The following is a 21,166-nucleotide window of genomic DNA, read 5'->3' as shown; positions in this document are numbered from 1 at the left end:
ATATAGTAGCTGAATTGGATTAGTTCCATGTGACGAGAGAAAGAAAAAAAAAGAAGTTTGAGTGAAAAAATATTAAGATAGCAAAATGTAGACATACAGTTTTTTCTGAAAAATTTTGAAGAAAACAAAATGATTACCGCATCGTGACTGCGAGATGATGGGCTGCCACAGCTAACGTGGACATAATTATCACACAAAAATACGCCAACTTGGCGATGACCCCGAGTCATGTCTTTTCTTTTCAGACAATGGCCAGGGATCTCCAGTCACTTCGCGAACTAGCTGGACAAAGCTCGAAATTCGGACATTGGCAGAATCAATTTACAACGAAATTAGTCAGTTCGCGAACTGATCGATTTCGTGCTTTCACCGTAACACATGTATACAAACAGGATCTTGTATAAACGATAGATCACTTTAAAAGTTTTTCAGGAAAAACCTCCGAAATGATCAAAAGCTCTCCACCCACAATGATTCCTCTGCTTAATCAAAGACTTTCAGAATTTTTTACTTTGGTTACGATGGTTCCCAACTAACATGTTCATTATCATTTTAAAATGCAATCACTTCTTTAACCTCTTCACTTACAAACTATTGGCGAGAAATTCGGATGATCTATATTTCATCGATGATAAATATGGTAACCTTATCCTAACCTAACCCAACCACAGGTTAGAAAAAAAGGAAAAGAAGGCGAAGGAAAAAAGTAGAAGTAGAAGAGGAAAAAAAACAATAAATGAAAGGAAAACAATCAGATAAGTTGATAAGAGAGTACTCACGAAATATATTTCTCTTTTCACCCCTCACTCTACCTGTTCCTCTTTCGCTCTTGTATGTATGTAAAAGAGGATACATCACATGTGGAAAAAAAAAATCACTAATAGTATAGAAGTAAACGGAGGTAAAAAGAACTTTTTTTCCATAAGGTTACAACAAAGCATGGCGATGATGAGGAGAGACGAAAGAAAACAGAAAGAACTTGCGTGAATTTATTCCGCTGGTGTTAGGACGCAATATTACGTCCTTGATCGTAAAGTGATTAATATGAAACCTGGTCATAATTGCTATAGAACCGCAACACTTTCTTTTTCTGTGCAGTGTATTCTTTCGTATCATGTTATTTCTCGACCTACGAGTGTCTCGACTTACGAGTAGATTCATCCCAATTACAAAAAGAAAAAAAGAGACCATTTGCTAAATCAGTATGATACCAGTATACGGGTAAATGTTCGACTTACGAACGTGATATATACGAGAGAAAATATGCGAAGAGGTGCTTGAGGAACTGTTTTCTCTCCAGATTTCTGTTTCCCAACAAGTGGGAAAATGGAAAAGAAAACAAAATCTGTTGGCATTTCTCATGAAGTCGATGAAATTTTATACAATCTTGTAATAAAAGCTTGATTTTGTTGAAAGTATCAATCGTTTTCAGTTTCTTTCTTTTCGAGTCATTATCAATTTGAATGTTAATATTTCAAGCTTGATTAACACATATACTAGTTCCATACCTTAATACAGAAAAATATCGACAGCGGGAATGTGGCTACGGCAATCATAGCTGACAGTGCCGTTAATATCCATCCGCATGTTCCCAAGTTCGTTTCAGACGAGTCCGCTGAAAAATATACGAGAAAAATACCTCTCAAAATACATTGTAATAAGAGTTACTGTGAAGTCACACTGTATCTCTCATTGAACCATTTTATAATTAAATTTGTTTAATCACGATATCAAACCGAATTGCGACCACCTAAACTACTATGGATGGCTGATCGCTGCTGCCTAGTTTATGTGCCTACAGCTTTAGGCAACCGTATGAGTATTTTAGCTGATCAGAAGCCTAGGCAGTGATGGTTGTTGGTTGCAGCTGTTCGAGGAAAGTAGAAACATGCATAAATATGCAGTAAAATTACATATTCACTTCCAAGAGTGCGCAAATTGTACTATATCGTCTTACAAGACCTATACTTTTCTTTTAAAGACTTTTACTTTTACCGCGCAAATACCTGGTCTATCGCCCCACAGAGTTTCCCCATTTTACTTCCGAAGAGGTGGCTACGTCGAAATTAATTAATTTGTGGAACCTAACTCTGTGCAGGTTATGCAAATTTCTTGTGCATCGATGTGTTCATGTGCTGTCATCTTTCTTCTAAACACGAAACCAGCAATGAATGAATATTCTTATTGATGTAATATTAGTTTTTTTTTTTGTGATAATGCCTCTTATTTTGGGTTTTCATTCTTTCTTTCGAACCGAGCACAACTCGGGTATATGCCATGGGCAATTAATTAATCTACTACCTGGTGAGTTGTGCCGGAGGCGTAAGTTTGTGTACCTAACAGACCTAACAGTCTGAGTGCGTATCTAGTGTTGTGTCTGATTTTTCAGTGCTGCCATCTATATTAAGTGAGGCGAGTGTAATGATTGAATATTTGTACCGTTTGTTGGTTGTACCGGCTGTTGCTCTCTGTGGCGAGTCTTTTTAAAGGGGAGATCGGCTCGCATTCACGCCTCGAAGTTGCTTATTTTGGGGGTTGTAGTATTTTATTTATGTTTGAGATCCAAAATCTCCAAAATTTTTACGGACATGTTTTGTTCAGCCACCTCGTTGGGCATTTTGCATGTTGTGGGCTTCATATTTGTATTTGAAATGTAAGTGTTGTAAGGTCTGTTATTCGCTGTGGCGATATATATATATATATTCTAAGAAGAGAGGCGTGTAATACTATTGGGAGAGGCCTATCAGTCCCCCTCCCCCCACCACGATATGAGCAGAGCCATATTGACATCATGGGCCTCCCCCGAGTAATCTAATGGACCCCATTCACTCTTCTCTTGCAATCTATTCTAAATTACAATTAAATGCACCCTCATAATTCATAAATGATGGGAAATACAACATTATGACCCAACCCCTTGTATCGAAGTTAGCGGTGTCGGGATGTCCTCCAAACCTTTTTTTTTTTAATTGGTGGGGTTTTTGGTCCACCATCCTTTTTATTCGGCCCACCAGTAAAGAGAAGAAACATTCGCTCTTGGGCAATGACCTATTGTTTTCCTGTCAATGATTACGACTCCCATCACGTTGTTGGATGTTAAGTGGACCACCAGTTAGAATTTGTTATAAAATGACCTGATGTCCTCTGTCACAAAGATTGACCAATCAATCGTTTGACCAGCGGTAACAATTCAATCAACACTCATTACTCCCATTTTCAACCTATGAATATTACAGCGTATTCTAACCAATGAATATTTTATTTGTTTCCATTGAAATAATGAATGATTGAACCTTTATTAAAGCAAATAACGCACTGCAGAAGCCTAATCCGGGGTGGCGGAGGACGTGATTACCAACTTTCAGCATCTAATTAGCCTAACTGCAACTCCTCCCTCAAGCTCGGGAATCCCGAAGCATTGCCCCCATCATTTACCACAGCGTAATTACTGCCTTAACCTTAGTGCACTCTCTTACTGTTTTTCAGTTAATTTCCTATCACTGTAATTAACCAGAAATAAAACCAATATTTATCTTACCTTTAGCATACATCGATGTTGATTGCGAAGAAACCATAGAGAGAGAGATAGAATCAAGATCCTCAAAAGATCTCAAAAGTGTTCATCTTTCCAGTATGAGCGCTTGACTGATAAAGAAAGGTCCGAAAATGAAGAAACAATGGCGCGGCCATTTTTCATGCTCTTACGATGACAGCAACAGTTTTCATTTGGAGAAAACAATACCAAAAAAAAGCATCATCGAGTTACGAGGAAGCTCGATGACATTATTTGTTTTGGCCATTGGGCGAGTCCCATTGATGTATATTTTTCTACCAATAAGTTTCTAAGATCCGTCGATCAAATCGATCACGTGACTCGTTGGTTCCTATGGCGACTGTTGTCACTTGAATAGTAGTCAAATATATATATATATATATATATAATGTGTATGTGAGTCGGGCAGACCCTTTGAGAATGATATTCACCTGTTTGCTTTTTTCTTTTGACTAATGTCATGTGATGGTGACGGCAAAATGACATCCCATCTCGTTACTGCATTCAATACGCAACAATGAAAGGACATGAAGGGAAGAGAAACTGCCCTTATTGTCTTCGTTGAAGTTTGGCATGCGCAATTTCACTGACCTCTAGTAAACATCCGCCAGACTAAACAGGTCAAAAGAAAACACGAGTCTATTTCGGACATTATTGTATGAAATGGACACGAACGTGTTCTAGATAAAAATAATAATTTTCTAGAAAAGAGTTCCGAAAAAGAAACAAAAATTTTAAATTCTCTGAAATAAAAAAGAAATATAGAAAAAATGTCTAAAATTTGGTTGTGATAGTGGCATTTCCTTTATTGATTGCGAGAGATAGCCTGACCATATTTCCTCCAGAAAAAAATACTGGAAGCTAGGATCGCAAATACGTGAACATAGAAATCGCTAATTATTTTGTAACATAAGAGTTTAAAAAAACAAGTTTTTGTGGTTCTTCCTAGTGCATTCGGAGCTGGTAGTTTTTTTTTTTTTTTGTTTTTTTTTTATATAACCTTATAATCTTTATACCGATTTTATAACTACTATTATTTAACCGTACATGCAATTCGTACGCATTCCATCTGAGGAAATTTCAACGAATCGGTACACGTCGGATGTGCGCATGTGGCCCCCTAACTTATTTATGTTGTCAGAGTTGTGCTTGTTCGTATTCTTGATGGTGCAGCCATCTTTCTTCCATAGTTTGAAGTGAAGATGGTAAATGCTTAAATTTTCCTGTTATGTAAGTATTATGCCGAAAAGGTATGTCTTCATCTGCGGAGGAAACCAGGTAGCATTCTCGACATGGGCAAGACTTTAGGTTGAAAAGCAATTCAATTTTTGGAAATTGAATCCGCTTGACAGTACAAAATTGTACACAAATTGCAGTTTTTTTGTTTTGTTTGACGATTTGGGGGTTCATAATGTCTTTCCTCATGTCGATGCGATTCAACTTTCAGGCATTTCGCTGCAGTGCAAACGAGTATTTACAAAAATCCTTGTTTGACAAAAAACTGGGTTTTTTTTTTATTTTCCGTGTGCTCTATGGACCCATTTTCAAAGAAACTAAAGTGTATCTGGTGAAAGAAAGTTGAATGTAATAGTCATTGCAACACTTTTGTTGCATTTTCAATAATTCGATAACAAAATATTGCACGTTACAAGAATTTTTTTCTGCAACGAACAAACTATAAAAACAAATAATAATAATAACATCGTAGCTTTTGATATTCACGTGAGAAACGAATTTCATGTTGTTGGTTTTTTTCACTTACTTGGGACGAAAGACACTTTGTCCGTAGAGTTTCTTGTTGTCATTTCTAGAGGGATGTGAATCCGGTCGTACTCTATAAATATGAGATATAAGAGGTATTGTACTGGAAATATACTCTGGTACAGTATACACAATAACAGCAATGCCTAAAGTTACATGATTGGTAAGGCCGACAATATATAAGTGTGCACAAGTGAGATTATTTATTGCAGATCCAAGCGTTGAATTTTTTGGTATTTTCAAAATGTTTTTGCGAACTCAAAAAATTCATTAAAAACATAAATATCACCAAAAATCGTAATTTTTTCAAATTTCCTTTTTAGTGAAGAAAAAAACTTTCATTTTTTTTTTCAATTTAAATTTCTTCAGCCAAGATGATGCAGGGTATATTCATCTTCATATACAATTTTTCTTCCAGAATTTTATTGCTAAATTTTATGTAATATTTCCCGGAGGCACTTTCTCTTGGAAGCCATCTTAAAAACTCCCTGAAAGTTCACCTTCAAGTGCTGTCATTTGATGGGATCCCCCAAAGTTGATATTCACCGTATTTCTAACTCAAAACTTACACAATTCTTTAAGCCAAAGCTTAACACCCTGAGTTTAAAAGAAAAAATTCTACAGTGAGAAAAGGCAACCCCACATTTGTCACACCAGGGTCTGAAAGGGAAGTCTTATAATTGTGAGTAAAAATACATGTATAAAAGGTAAAAAATTCATATATATATATATATATACACACACACACACACACACATACATATCAATAAATTCGGGCGTATATTTGCCTGGAAATTTCCTGTACGATTCGCACAACCTTGGTTAGAAAATCTCTGGCGATATTTTCATATTTTACAGTGCTTCCATTTTTAACATTTCGAGAATGCTTCTCTTAAAAAAGAACCTTATGAAACGGTGAGTAAAATGTTTTTATTTTTAGGTAAAATACATGTGTATCAAGGGCGTACCAGGGGGGGGGGGGAACTTGAGGGTCTGGTCCCCCCCCCCCCGAAATGTGAGAAAATGACCGAAAAAATGGAAAAAGATGGCCAAATCCATTGTTCTGTCACTTTGGTCCCCCCCCCCCGAAATGAAAGTGGTCCCCCCGGAACGAAATTTCTGGCTACGCCCCTGATGTGTAGTCTTTGATTTGAATATTTGAAAACTCGAAAAGATGTTGTAATGCGAGTTTGGTGCATCTACAAAACAATTTGACGATTTTTTTTTTCATAAATATGTATTTGTTCTCTCAAAATCGCCAGAAACTCACCCATAACTAAGCATTGATTCAATTTTTTAGATCATTATCTCAAAGCTCTTTTCAATGCATAAACTTTCATTTTATAACCTATAAATAATCCTTAATAGGACATTAGTTGAAAATTTACGTTTCTACGGACGAAAGGGAAATTTCGTTTTTTTCTTATGTGAATTAAGTGGATATTATTGATTGACAGCAGACTGTCAGCTACATTATGCACCGATAGGATGATCAAAGAATTCTGTGAAGGTAAAAAATTGATAGTAATTACCATTAATAATGTATTCAAACCCCTGAAATAGTATCTTAGAAATTTAAAACCCTGAAAATCAGAACAATAAAAATGAAGCACGGTTTTTGTTTTCAATTCGATTTCCATAACAACTTTCACTGACATTAAAACCAACGATGTATAGGACAAAGTAAGGATTGTAACAAAGAAGATGGCTAATATAGTCATGTAAAATATAACTCAAAAAAACAATCTTGATATGACAATATCGTGACATAATAGATAATGGAAGCTTCTACAATGGAAAATTTTGTCATTAGTATTTTTTTCATATTGGAATTATGAAAAAGCAATGGGAAAAAAACAATATAATAACTATTTAAAAATTATGATATCATCAAGTGGCACCGCTCGCAACACGAACTCGAACATTATTGATTCCATGTAAATTTAGCCACCATTAAAAATGCTGAAATGAGGTTTTTCATTGGTTCGTATTAGTTACTGTAATCAGTCACGAATATGCGCGCATTTATGGATACATCGATTGCGGTACCTTTTCGTTTCAATAGATCTCAATAGTAAAATCGCGTTTCGTACACATATATCCATTAACATGATTTTTGTATGCGTTTGTGTGTCTTTCTGTCGTGATATCGCCACCAATTGTTCATGATTTCGCGACAAAGCGCATAAACACCTGCGGCTTCCCTAGACTAAGTTGTGAGAACAATAGATAAAATCGATATATACTCACACACATGAGAATTCCTGGTAAAATAGGAAGGGTGGAGGGGAGGCGAGAGAGTGTGAGCTTCAAAACCTCTCGAATTCGCCTGGGGGCCCCCAAACACACATGAGTCTAGTGTGTGTGTATGGATTCAAGACTCTTGGATATGTTGGTGCATCTGTTTCCAATGAGCATGCGTCACAGTAACCATAGTTACTGTGTGAATCGATCAAAGAGGATTTGGCGCGCAAAAGAACCCCTGGCCATTTAGGGCTTAAATGAATTCTTGTGTCTTCTCCTTCCCTGAAGACATACACGTCCCACGTGGAGTGTCTCAAACACTGAAGACATTACTGAATAACACTTATTACATATTAAAAACATTTTATTTACCATTATCTTATTGGTCTGAATCATGAAGGATATACTGTACGCTAATGAATTGAAGAGTAATAGCACTTCGCCTTAATTACATGAAGAAATATATGCACAACGTTATTGAAGATAAATGAATATTATATAAACAACAGCTGACGCGTTTCGGCTACGTAATGGGTACCGTTGTCAAGGGTAAGTGGCAAAACAATGGTTGTTTATCTTTGTTTTGTTTGTCTGTTTCCCACCCCCAAAGGTAAACAACCTTTGTTTTGCCGTTTACCTTTGACAACCGCCCATTAGGTGGCCGAAACACGAAAAGTGTTGTTTATATTATAATAATTTAATCTTCAATAACGTTGTGTGTGTTTCGTCATATGCTGATGAACTGTCATCATGGACCTCACATAAAAAGGTCTGACAAGGCCCGTGGGGTCAGGGATAAATCTCATTAGAACCCCGCTAATCCAAACGGCCCTTAACAAAAAAAAGCACGACGTGCTCGAGAAAGTTGAAGAATCAACAACAGAAAAACACACATACACGTAAATTCTGAATTTTCGAACGTTAGATTTTACAATGAACAATGAATACATGATCACACATAATAATGATGAATCACATAATCGCCTTGAAGAAATTTCCCGATTTCCTTGACGAAATGACCTATACACCTAGCAGACGATGCAGTTTGTAGTCATTGCGTCCAAGAAACATGAATGATGTCTGCAGGGAATGCATTATCATGCTGCTCCACCTATGGAACGGCGGTTTTGAAACCTACCACAGCTTCTGAATGAATCTTTGGTGGTGGGGCGTCGTAATCTAACCTAGTGGTTCTCAAAATTTTGCCACCCATGGCTCCCTTGCTATGACAACGTTTATCCGTGACACTCCAGAATAGTCTAAGAAAGAACCACTCCAAATCACCGAATAGGCAATCATCAATATTCGCAGCTCACCGCGACAGCACGTCGCGGTTATTTTCGCAAGGTTGGCAACATCTCTAGGAGATGCGACGCACACTTTGAGAACCACCATCGCTTGACGATGTGTCATTTCCAGTTGAAACTTCGGAGACGATACTTGCATCCGTGAAAATCTGATAGCTGTTGGAGTCTAATGATAGCATTTGACCCACATCTTTTCCTCTGCTACCCTCGCAACCAGCGATTTATTTTGAACGCTAGAGGATTTCGTCGGATTCCTTTGTTGTTTCTTGGTTATCGTCGAAAGCAAGTCTTGGCCATAATGTTTACGATGTTTCCTTCTGCAAGGTTTCCATCACGTATGCTTCTGCAAGCCAGTAAATGGCATTTTTCCACCGAATTTTTTTCTTCATTTTCTGGGGAGAATGGCAAACTGACTCATTCTCATCTTCAATGAGATATCGAAGCAACATTTTCTTGTACACCTGTTTGATGTTTAGCATAGCCCCCTTGGTCCATTGGCTGAAGCAAAGCCGCAACATTGGAGTGTAAAAAAAATCACTTTAATTCCCCCGCAGTTGTTTTGGTCGTTGTTAAACGGAATTATATGGTCGCAACTCTTATCCCACCCGTAGAGGTATAGTCCTCCTACCACGAGATGAGATTTGGCTACGGCACGTCATGTCACGTCAAACGATTCTATTTTATCCTAGAAGGACATGCCAATCGTGAAAGCTCAGTCACTGATGAACTTTTCTCGATGTGCAATCGTTTTACCAAAAGAAAAAATTGAATAAAATAATCCGACGTGACGTGACATGACGCAGCGAAAATTCATCTCGTGGTCGGAGGACTATACTCACTATTATTACAGTTTTAAAAAAACCTATGTTTGAAAGACAAACACCGGTAATCAGAACTTTTAGCTAATTCGAACAGATCCCGATCCCAATTAGTTCGGATTAGTGGGATTCTACTGTATATTTTCGTTTCCCGCGCTATAAATTTACTATGATAGGCCCGTGATAAACCCTGGCCTGGAAACTCCAATAGACCTCCTTCGTCAAGGCTTTTTACTGGCAACGCAAAATATCTTGGACAATATTTTAACGTAATTATTAATTACATACGAATTGAGAGAGAACGTTTATTTAATAATAAACTTCTATAATAGCCCATGGATACTCCCGAAGACTGAACATTCTGCGCTTGATTATCAAATTAATGTAAAATGTTAGTGAAAATATCAGAGCAGAAAAGTGAAAAATCCAACTCGGTCAATAAAATAATTTAAAATTAAGCAATGTATAAATATTTACCTGAACTATATTCAATATTAAAATATAAATGACTCAAAATTAAATAATAAGTATAATAAAAATATATACATGGCGCCCTTTCTGTAAGTGCTAATGCGGCCTTTATCTTATCAACCGTCCGTCGTATAGGTATAGTTTAAGTTTAAAAAATTCTCAAAATGCGTTCAAAAATTACCCTGTACCAGTTTCGAGAATGGAAATACAGCGTGCCACAAAATAAAAACAAAAATCTAAATTTTTATACGGTCCTCTTGTCCTCCAACTCAACTTCCAATTAGAGAGTTGTTGTCCTGTCTCTTCTGAGGAAAACAAAAAAAAAATGCTAAGTTTCTAAGAGCAATATTAGCTGAGATATTCGGATTAACAAATTGGAGAAAAGTTGAAGAAAGACAGCAAAAATGAGGGAGATGAGTGTTGTCTGTTAGTTTTGGCTTTTTCTTTCATAAGTTTTCTCAGATTTTCGAATACTTAAGCGAATATTACATAGATTTTTTGTTTGGTCTCATTAGAGATGTAGCAACAACTTTCTAATTGGAAGTTGGAAAACAAGGAGATCGTAAAAAAATTTAAGTTGTTCTTATTTTATTACGCACTGTATTTTTACTCTCAAAACTGGTACGGGGTAATTTTTGAACGTCTTTTGAGCATTTTTTAAATTGAAACTATACCTCTACGACGAACGATTGATGAGTTAAAGGCCGCATTAGCACCTACAGGACACCCTGTATATAAATAATAAGTATATGTATAAGATAAAATTTAATTATATATTTATACTAAGTATTTTAGTGTAAACCCCATTTTCTTTCTTGTTGATTTTTCATTAATTTTTGAAACGTCATAGACTTTTCGTCCAACCTGTTCTTCAGTTAAATTTCATACTTTTTGCTGCTCATTTTTCATATTTTACTTTGATACAGGGGTTACAACATTTCAGACACCGCGAGCCAAATTCAAACTTTCCACGAAGTCTGCTATCCACCAATTCCATTACTGAGGTATTTTAAATTATAAGATGAAAAATTCAGATATTAACAATGGCTCAAAGGCATCTTCACAGAAGGGCCAACGGGACACCACAAGAGTTAAACTGAGGACCAAAGTAAATAAAGACATCTTTTATCCTGAAATTATTTCTTTCATTAATTATTAGTTTTGATTAGTTTTGAAATCATTTCTTTCACCAACTCTGTTAAAGTTTCCGATTAATTATTTCTTTTATAATTATTCTGAATTTACTTTAAATGATTCTGTAATTATTTATACCTTTTAACTCTGAAATTATATTATTTTAATTTAGCTTGAAATTGTTTCTTTCATTGATTAACGAAAAAAATTATTTCAGTAGTTTTGGAGGAACTATTACTTTTTTATAAATTATGAAATAATTTTTACCGCTAACGCTGAAGTTATTTTTTTAACTAATTCTGAAAATAATTGTGTTTCAAAACTCACCTCTTTCAGTAATTTTAGAATTATTCTTCCATCAATTAGAAATTTTTATCAATTACCGAATAATTCATTGATTCCAAAATAATTTCTTGTTATCATTTATTAATTCTTGTTACTATATAATATTTCATCATGTATATACAGGGTGATTATAAAAAAACTATCCCGCGACATATGGAGCCCCTAACTATCATACCATTCACAGAAACTGAATGAAATTTTGGTACAAGGTATTTTGCTGTATGCGCTCAAGAATGATATGGAAAACAGCAGTGTCACTCTAACAGTTACGGTTACAGTGAGAAAATTTCGAAAATATCAAATGGCAACACCAAGTTTTTTGTATTGGAATGTGATCTCCATTGTGAAAATCCCTAAATAGCGTTCGAACGGCAACTGTAGCATGAAAATCACCGGCGGTAGATAAGCTAAAAGTGAGGACAACCAATAAGGACAGAGAAGCAGCATAAAATAAAGCATTTAATTGTGTTTCACAAATTTTCCACATGACCTTGTGGAGGACTAATCAGGCTGGGATCTCAAACGGTGTGACGAATGAAACGAACATTAATGCTGTGGTGCACGGCAAAGTCCTTTTTACTTTTTCCTTGCCTAGCTCCGGGGATTACTAGCTCCAAAAACTATTTAGGCCTCGTGCTCCGTTTCTCATTGTTCTGAGAGAGAAACCAAATTATTAGTTTTTTCTCAAGCGTGTTTTGATGTCTCTAGTCATTTTCTAAAAAATATTATTATTACAATATTATTCCCTCGGTGGGCCACGGTAAAAAGCTCCGAGGGCCAAATGTGGCCCGCGGGCGATGCGTGCCCTGATTTGATATCAGTGTGAATCATATATTTTTTTCATTCTTCCCAAAACATTAGAATCCGGACTATCCGGCCTAACGTACGGAAGGGCGGGCCGGATAACAGAAAAGCCGGATAGGCCGAAGTTCTGTAAATGCTAACTTCCAACCCCACCATACCATCAACATCACTATTTTAATTCCAAAAACTACTACTGTTCACATTTTGTGAGCTTTGGTACAGGTTAGTACTTTGTACATAAATGTAATGTACTTTGTACATAAATGTTAATGTAAATGTTTGCTATGTACTGTACTGTGTGTTTCAAAAATTTATTACAGAAAAAGTCCAAGAACATAAATATTATTACAAAAATTATGTAAATAGTTCTTATTTATCATTTATGTAATTTTTCGCCTGTAAATCGTCATCTATATTAATAAAATGGATTGTCCGTCCGTCTGTCTGTCTGCATGTATGTAAGCATGAACAGTGGAATGTGAGGACGTGTATGTGTTTCAGACGTGTATGTGCCTTTATAATGGAGTGTCACTTTTTTAAATACTGTGCCAGTATTATGCAAAATAGTTTATTCCTTTGTCACTTTTTCATTCCTCTCGGTTATTGAAGAAAACCCGGGCAGTACCGGGTATTATAGATAACTTATCTATATACAGTGGAATCCCGTTATAACGAACCCCAAGAGACCGGAGAAATCACTTCATTATAATGAAATTTCGTTATAAAGGAATTCCAGGTGTTTTGCATTATTCCTATGTAAATCTGGAAGATTAGAAAAGTGTTCGTTAAAACGGAATTCGACTGTGTATATATATACTGTATATAATTTATTTTCTTTTTGTCTTTGTGTGTAAGTTCTCAGTACAAATCTACAATTTCAGATCTGTCGTCGCCAAATTTTGCTTATATACCAAACGGGACCCGACTTGAACGATAGGCTACTTTAAAAGCTTGTCAGAGCTGGGCAAATGCCCGAATTGGGTAAAAAAAGCTGTCGGACAACAATGGTTCCTGTCCCTCAAGTTACGTTCGGAATGTTTACTTTAGTTAGCGTGATCCCCCCCAACAATGATGATCCCCTCGGTTTTGCGCGACGTTATGCCCTTTGTTCGAAAAAGGCGTATTTGTACATCGCACCCTCTATGGTTCACAGATAGCGTGCGTAACCTCTATCTTGAATAGAAAAGAGCATTCAGGGAGTATAAAAGTGGACGAGGTGACCTATCATTGTTTACTGATAAAACAAGAGTGTTGAAGAAAGCGATAAGGGATAGTAAAAAGGAAGTTGAATGTAGGTTGGCAGATAACATTGGCTCTGATCCGAAATCCTTTTTTCAATACGTCAATAATGGATGTAAGGGGACAGTTGGCCCCCTCTCGAGGGTCTAGGTTAGAGAGCAATGTTGACATGTGTAGTGCTTTAAATGACTATTTCGCGTCGGTTTTTAACAGAGATAATAATATTCAATATACGGGTGTTGCATGGGGAAATAAAATCCTCAACGATATTCTAAGTGGAAGATGTGGAGGACTAAATCTTCTAAAAAATATATGTGCGAGCAAAGAACCAGGACCAGATGATATATATCCAAGGGTCCTCAGGGAATGTGCCAATGAATTGTTAGGGCCAGTCGTACAGTTATACAGGAGTAGTGTTGCTGAGGGTATCGTCCCAAGGGATTGGAAACTTGCTAACCTTGTTCCGATATTTAAGAAGGGTAGTAGAGAAGCTGTGTCCAATTATCGTCCAGTGAGTTTGACGAGCTCCCTCTCGAAAATTTTGGAAATTATTATCAAAAGGCAGTTTGTGAAGTGGATAGACGAGAATAATGTATTGTCGGATAATCAGCATGGGTTTAGGCAGGGAAAGTCATGTGTAACTAACCTCCTTTGTTTCTATGATCACGTGACTAAGGCTTTGGGTAAGAACAAAAATGTAGATGTTGTTTACCTTGATTTCTAGAAGGCATTCGATCGGGTCCAACATGGTAAACTCCTGAAGTGTTTACACGAGATTGGAATTGGGCGGAGCTTGCTGAATTGGATAAAATCGTGGTTAAGAGATAGGTCGCAACGAGTTATGGTGAACGGGGAATTCTCTGGTTGGACAGGCGTCACAAGTGGAAAAAAAGTGAAAAAAGTATGGGGCCAAGGACACTTCCTTGAGGAACTCAAGGAAGTGTCCTTGGCCCCATAATTTTTTCACTTTTTATCGATAAACTCGATCAGGGTATCGATGGGATAACTAGCAAATTCACAGATGATGTGAAGCTAATGCGGGTAATCGGGAATCAAAGCGATAGGGAGTTGCTCCAGACCAACTTAAACAGGATTGCAGCATGGGCAAATGAATGGAGCATGACGTTTAGCGTTGATAAGTGCATGGTAGCTCATTTTGGTTCGAGCAACCCACGGTTCTCTTACGAGTTGAATGGTGTCACTATCCCGGAAGCAATTAGGGTCACCGATTTGGGAATTCTCATTGACGAGCGGCTTAGGTTTTCTGAACATTGTTCAGCGGTGGTCAAAAAAGGGAGTAGAATGCTTGGTCTCATTTTCAAGAAGGTCTCTTCGCGTTCTTCTAATGTCATTCTTCCGCTTTTTCGAGGTTTAGTTCGTCCTGGACTGGAGTATGCTGTAAGGTTTTGGAGACCATGCCTACAGAGGGACATAGACTTGGTTGAAGGGGTGCAGAGAAGAGCTACACGTGTCCTTATTGGAACACGGGGCTTGAATTATGAAGAGAGACTTCATTTTTTGAATATGTTTACATTGGATGAACGCAGATGTCGAGGAGATATGATCGAAGTGTTCAAAATTTTCAATCGGATGGATAGGATGGACCATGAACTTTTAGTACACCGCCAATCGACTGCTTTTACAAGGGGACACCAGTATCGATTGGTAAGGGACAATACAAGGTTATGGTGTCGCAGGGGGAATTTTTCTCTAATAGGGTTGTCAATAAATGGAATAGCTTACCCCCGGAAATGGTAAATTGTAACACAATTGACACGTTTAAAAAGAAGTATGATAAACATGTTGGGGTAAATCGAGCAGCTATCCATACTTAGAATAAGACAACCATGCGTATTCTTTATGGGCATTGTAGAATATTTTATCATGTGTATATATTGTTTACAATTTTTGTTAATTGCATTTTTAATTGGGTTGCTTTATTTTTGAAATATATGACATCCATATTTGTTATGGACAACTTTTTCTCAGCCACCTCGCTGGGCATTTTGCCTGTTGTGGTGTTGTATTTGTATTTGTATAAATGCGTTTTAGGCTGGGATTACACTATAAAAGTTTGATAAAATTTCTTTAATAAAATTTCAAAAATGCAATCAATAAGCGTCTCGGTTACATTTGAGCGAAACGTAACCGAGACTCTTATTGGTTGAATTTTTCAACTTTTATCAAAGAGCTTTTACAAAACTTTTATAGTGTAATGGCGGCCTTAGACATGCATATGCCTTTATAATGGTTTGTCACTTTTTCAATCCTCCCAGTAATTGAAGAAAACCCAAGCACGCCGGGTATTTTAGCTAGCCTTGTATAAAAAATGAAAATTAACGCATTCCTCTGTAAATATCGCCAAATTGGCAACAAACTTAGCGAAGTATGGTGACAGCTTCGATGATTTCGTGACATCATGGTGCACACCACACTCACATTTTCATTAAATTGCACTACATTGAAAATCATCATTTTTCAATATAATTTTCCGGAGGTATAAAGAATGGCTTCGTAATATGGGGACTAAAATGTAGGTCTATAAATAAATAAAAAGTTAAACTTTTTATGAATTTCACAGATTTTAGTATATGCTTATAATTTTCAATTTCAAAATGGCATTCAAAACTATATTTATCCTTCAAAAACTACTGCAATCGTTTCAGCCAAATTCGAACATGAATTCTCATGCTAAAATCAATATGATGTAGAAGATAACATCATCATTAGAGTTTCCACCTGCTTCTTGTTCTCTGATATTATCGAAAAGACTCAATCGAATTTCCGGAAACGATAAACAAACAGTTCAATATGCTTTGAACAAATTTCTTCTACTCACGCGTATGATAAAGATTTCGTTGTAAGTAAAGTCGAGACTCCATTCAACGAAGAGCAGACAAAGTTTTAGTTAGGATGGCAATTTTGCTACAGATATTCATATAGCTCAAATATATCAGAAAAATATCAACGTATTTACCGTATATACTTGTTGTATAAGCCGAGTTTTCTTGTGGAAAAATCCGTTCCTCAAGTTGGGGGGGGGGAGAGTAGGGGGGTCGGCTTATACTCGGGTCAGTTTTTGATGAGAAAATACCGACCCCCGCAATCAGTAGTCATTTTTGTAGCAGTGTTCCAAAAAACGGCATTATTGGTATGGGATATGTTCAAACTCCACAGAACCGATAATGCCAAAGCCGAGGCAAAGAAATCGAAAACATTATTGGCTTTTATACCAGGTGTGCTAACGTCGATTGTACAGCCTCTAGGTGTGAGCATCAACAAGCCTCTCAAAGACTATTTGAGGGATTTGTGGATTGAATGGATGAGTTCCGATGATAAAGAAACAAGGCACTACAAAAAGTGGTGCCTTGAAAAAACCTGACATTGGCCTAGTGTACCAATGGATACATGAGGCGTGGAATTCTGTTTCCGCCGAAATTATCATCCGAGCCTTCAAAAAGTGTTCCATCAATAATGCGATGGAAGGAACTGAAGATGATATCCTCTTTGAAAGTGACAATGACGATGACAGTCAAGATGAGGATAAAAACGGAGATGACCCACACCTTATGATGATCTGATGGATTACAATGAGCTTGGAGACTCAGAAGAAATGGATTAAAAAGTTTGAATAATTTTCTATTGTAAATTTCCGCAAGCTATTCATTTCGCACATGAAAATATAAGATTTTTTTTCTCTAAAATGCACGGATTTTTTGGGGTCGGCTTATACACGGGTTTTCAATTTATTGAGGTTTTGGTGGTCCTGAAGTTGCGCTCTGTTACCTATGTATCCTACGTATAAAATATCCCTAATTTGAGAATATACATTCATGTGCAAAAAAATAAGATAATGTTTGCACTTTTTTCACAAAAATACTGAAAGACTTGAGTGGAGCACCGTGCTCTTCACAGATGAGTTAAGATCCCTCCAATGATGAGCTTTACTGACAATCATGCGTGCGTACTATGACTTTTGTATGGTACATCTCTTTTTTCTGTTATAACTATGCATACGTACCAAATTTCATAAAAATCTGCCCATTAATTTTTCAGAAGTTCGACATAATGTGCTAGTTCTCTTAATTTTGCACTAGTAGATACTCAAAACAGTAGTAGATCATACATCGCAGTAGATACTCAAAAGGAGAAACAAAATTTTACAAACGCATCCAAAAACAATATTTTCACAACAGATCAGTTCATATCCAAACGCGTTTATTCTACTTCGACTATAGTGGGTGAGCAACGAAATAATTAATGTTCAGTATCTCTCCAAATATGGAGAGATTTACAACATGGCATCACTTTCATAGTAGTGTGATAAGCGCATGGTCGCTCATTTTGTTTCAAAAAACTCACGCTTACGAGTTGAATGGTACAGTTCACAGAGTTATAATAGGATACCTTTAGTCTATGGTACAGTTATTCCCGATGCAACTAAGGTGACCGATTTGAGCATTCTCATTGACTAGCGACTCAGGTTTTCTAAACATTGCTCAGCAGTAGTCAAAAAAGCAGATAGAACACTTGGTGTCATTCTTAGAAAAGTCTTTTCGCGTTCCTTTTGAGTGACTCTTCCACTTTTCAGGGCTCAGTTTGCCCTGGCCTGGAGTTTTCTGTACAGTTTTGGAGACCATACTTACAATAAGCCATAGAATTCATCGAGAGGCTGAAGAGAAGACCTATGCGTGCTCTTGATGGTACAAGGAGATTCAGCTATGAAGAGGCTTGATTTTTTGAATGTATTTGGATTGGAAGAGCGTTAGTGTCGGGGAAGGGGGTGTGATCGAAGTGTTTAAAATTTTCAACGGGATGGACAGAATGGACCATGAATTATTAAAACACAGTCAATCAACTGCTTCGACAAGAGGACACCAGTATCGATTCGTAAGGAACAATTCCGGGTGTTGTGGTGTCTCGCAGGGATTTTTTTCTCTAAGGGGGTTGTTGATAGATGGAATAACTTACCCCCGGAAAGCGTGACTTTTAACACAATTGGCTCGTTTAAAAAGAAATATGATAAACATATTGGGATAAATAGAGAAGCTATCCATGCTTAGTATAAGACGATCATAATCTTTTTCATGGGTAATATGCATTATATATTATTAATTATTAGTTTTTCTTTCGTGATACATGCTTTTGGATATTATGCCGTATTTGGGATATATTTGACATGCGACATCCATATTTATATGGACAGTGTAAATATTTTCTTATAATTATCAGTATTAGCTCTTTTTTTGGATCGCTGAATTTTAGATATTTTGATAGCCATATTTTTATGAAGAAAACTCGTTGAACTTTTTGCTTGTCGTGGTCTTCGTATTTATAAAAGTATTCGTAAAATAATTAAATAAAATTATCTATTTACTTTAATAACTTCAAGTTCAATTTTTTATGCGTTGATATTGATTATTTAGAAATATATATACAATAAAATGCAAAAAGTTCATTTATTAAAATAATTTGTTCATATAAATGGTTATTCAATAATGTAATGACTCATTTATTAAAATTGCTAGTTTATCAGATACTGTAGTTCGTTTATTATTTAGTAAAATAAATTCAGTTCGTAAAAACAATAATATTAAAAAAAAAAGTTAATATACTTAATATAACAAAAGTAAATATTGCGAAAGCCAAATATTGAAGCTAATATGAAAGCCAAATATTGAAGCTAATATGAAAGCTAAATTGAAGCTAATATGAAAACTAAATTGAAGCTAATATGAAAGCTAATATTAAAGCTAAATTGAAGCTAATATGAAAGCTAATATGAAAGCTAAATTGAAGCTAATATGAAAGCTAGATTAAAGCTAATATGAAAGCTAAATTGAAGCTAATATGAAGCTAATATGAAAGCTAGATTAAAGCTAATATGGAAGCTAAATTGAAGCTAATATGGAAGCTAAATTGAAGCTAATTATAAGCTAAACTGAAGCTAATTATAAGCTAAACTGAAGCTAATTATAAGCTAAACTGAAGCTAATTATAAGCTAAACTGAAGCTAATTATAAGTTAAATTAGAGCTAATTATAAACTAATTGAAGTTATATGAAAGCTAAATATTGTGAAAATATGCTTTATTTATAATTTTTTTAAATAAACCTAGCAAAATGAACTAGCAATTTTTTTTTTGCATTATTACATTGGTCTCTGATCTCGCGTACATAATCCAGCACACATTTTTAAAATATGCACGTACGAAAAATTATTATTTATGTTCCATATCTAAGAATTTCGGATATAAGAGATTTTTACTCAATTACCCGTTCAGTACAGTGTTAATTTAATACAAGGGAAACAAGCATGTGAGAGTTTATATCATCGTGGAATCTTGAAGCGTTTACGCTAAGGTTAAAAAAAATACATATTTCTCAATATTTTCTCGTCATGGGTCATACGCAAAGCCGTTCTCAAGGGCGTGCGACAGGTGCGGTCGCAACGGGCCCCGCGTTCTCGGGAGGCGCACTTGAGGTGATGATAATTTCTTTCACAAATTCTGAATTTTTTCATCAATGTTGAAAAATCTGCATTTCGATCTGGAAAGATATCCTGGAGTTATTTCTCTCTTCCATAAATTCTAAATTTCAGTTAATTCCAGAATTATGTACTTTCATCATTTTTTGAGTTCTGAATTTTGAACAATTTCGGAATTATTTCTTTTATTTATTCTGAATTTTCATCAATTTTAAAAAATATTTCTTTCATTTTTTCTGAATTTTCATAGGTGCTGGAATTACCTCTGTCAACTGTTTTTCATATTTACCATTCCATTATTCTTAATTTTTACTACTACTCACACATTTTCTTTCATTAATTGTTTTCCTGAATTGGTTTTGGAATTATTTCCACCAACAATTAAAAATTTTCTTCAGTTCAAAATTTCCGTTAATTTTTTTTCAATTAATTTACATTTGATTTCTGTGTCTATATATATATATATACATATATATATATATATGTTTTCAGCACCTGTATACTGTATTTTGTAATAATACATGAATTTTTGAATGCCGATTTCTCTCCCTGCCCCATAGAACATATTATAAAATCGGGGCTAAGGGGGCTTCCCAAAATTGTTATGACACCTCTGGCCCGCTATTATTTTCCAGCGTCTGGTAAGGACGGCTTGGGCATACGTCCATTACAAAAAAAAAATGCATCATCTCATGAAATAAAATATTAAAAATATGCATAATTTTGAATTTTTTTTTATTGCAGACTTAATTTTTTAATAATCTGACAGATTGAAAGAACATTTTGTTAAAAGTCAATAATAAATTGTGATTTCTATAAACACCTAAGCCGATAGAAGTCTAGACACATGCTATTTAAATTATTATGTACATACAGCGTGTTTCAAAATTTGCCCACATCATAGCTTATGGATGGTTTTTTTTTCAAATGAATATAAACTATTTAACAGAAAGAAACTGATTAAACTTATGAATCGAAACATTACGTTTAATAAAAGTTTAAAT

The 21,166-nt window shown here is 35.7% G+C and overlaps 1 protein-coding gene across 2 annotated transcripts in view; it reads right to left on the bottom strand.

Annotated features, from left to right (window-relative positions):
• LOC149087590 (band 7 protein AGAP004871-like) overlaps positions 1 to 21,166 on the bottom strand; it is a 39,321-nt gene that overhangs the window by 11,039 nt on the left and 7,116 nt on the right. Inside the window, exons 1-3 of one of the 2 annotated variants that reach the window (XM_089231519.1) lie at positions 7,565 to 7,676; positions 5,316 to 5,387; positions 1,509 to 1,615 (exon numbers count right to left, since the gene is read on the bottom strand). In XM_089231519.1, the coding sequence (XP_089087645.1) occupies positions 1,509 to 1,615; positions 5,316 to 5,358 (150 nt within the window). In that variant the 5' untranslated portion in view covers positions 5,359 to 5,387; positions 7,565 to 7,676. Of the gene's footprint in view, positions 1 to 1,508; positions 1,616 to 5,315; positions 5,388 to 7,564; positions 7,677 to 21,166 lie in introns of those variants that run through there. The other variant, XM_089231518.1, reaches the window with a different exon arrangement.

Source organism: Pholcus phalangioides, unplaced genomic scaffold (genome assembly GCF_987345545.1).
Source record: "Pholcus phalangioides strain wild (caught in Gottingen) unplaced genomic scaffold, Ppha-v1.0 ptg000004l_1, whole genome shotgun sequence".
Lineage (NCBI taxonomy): Eukaryota > Metazoa > Arthropoda > Arachnida > Araneae > Pholcidae > Pholcus > Pholcus phalangioides.
Note: the sequence above shows the minus strand (reverse complement) of the source record. Positions and strands in the feature narration are given on the sequence as shown.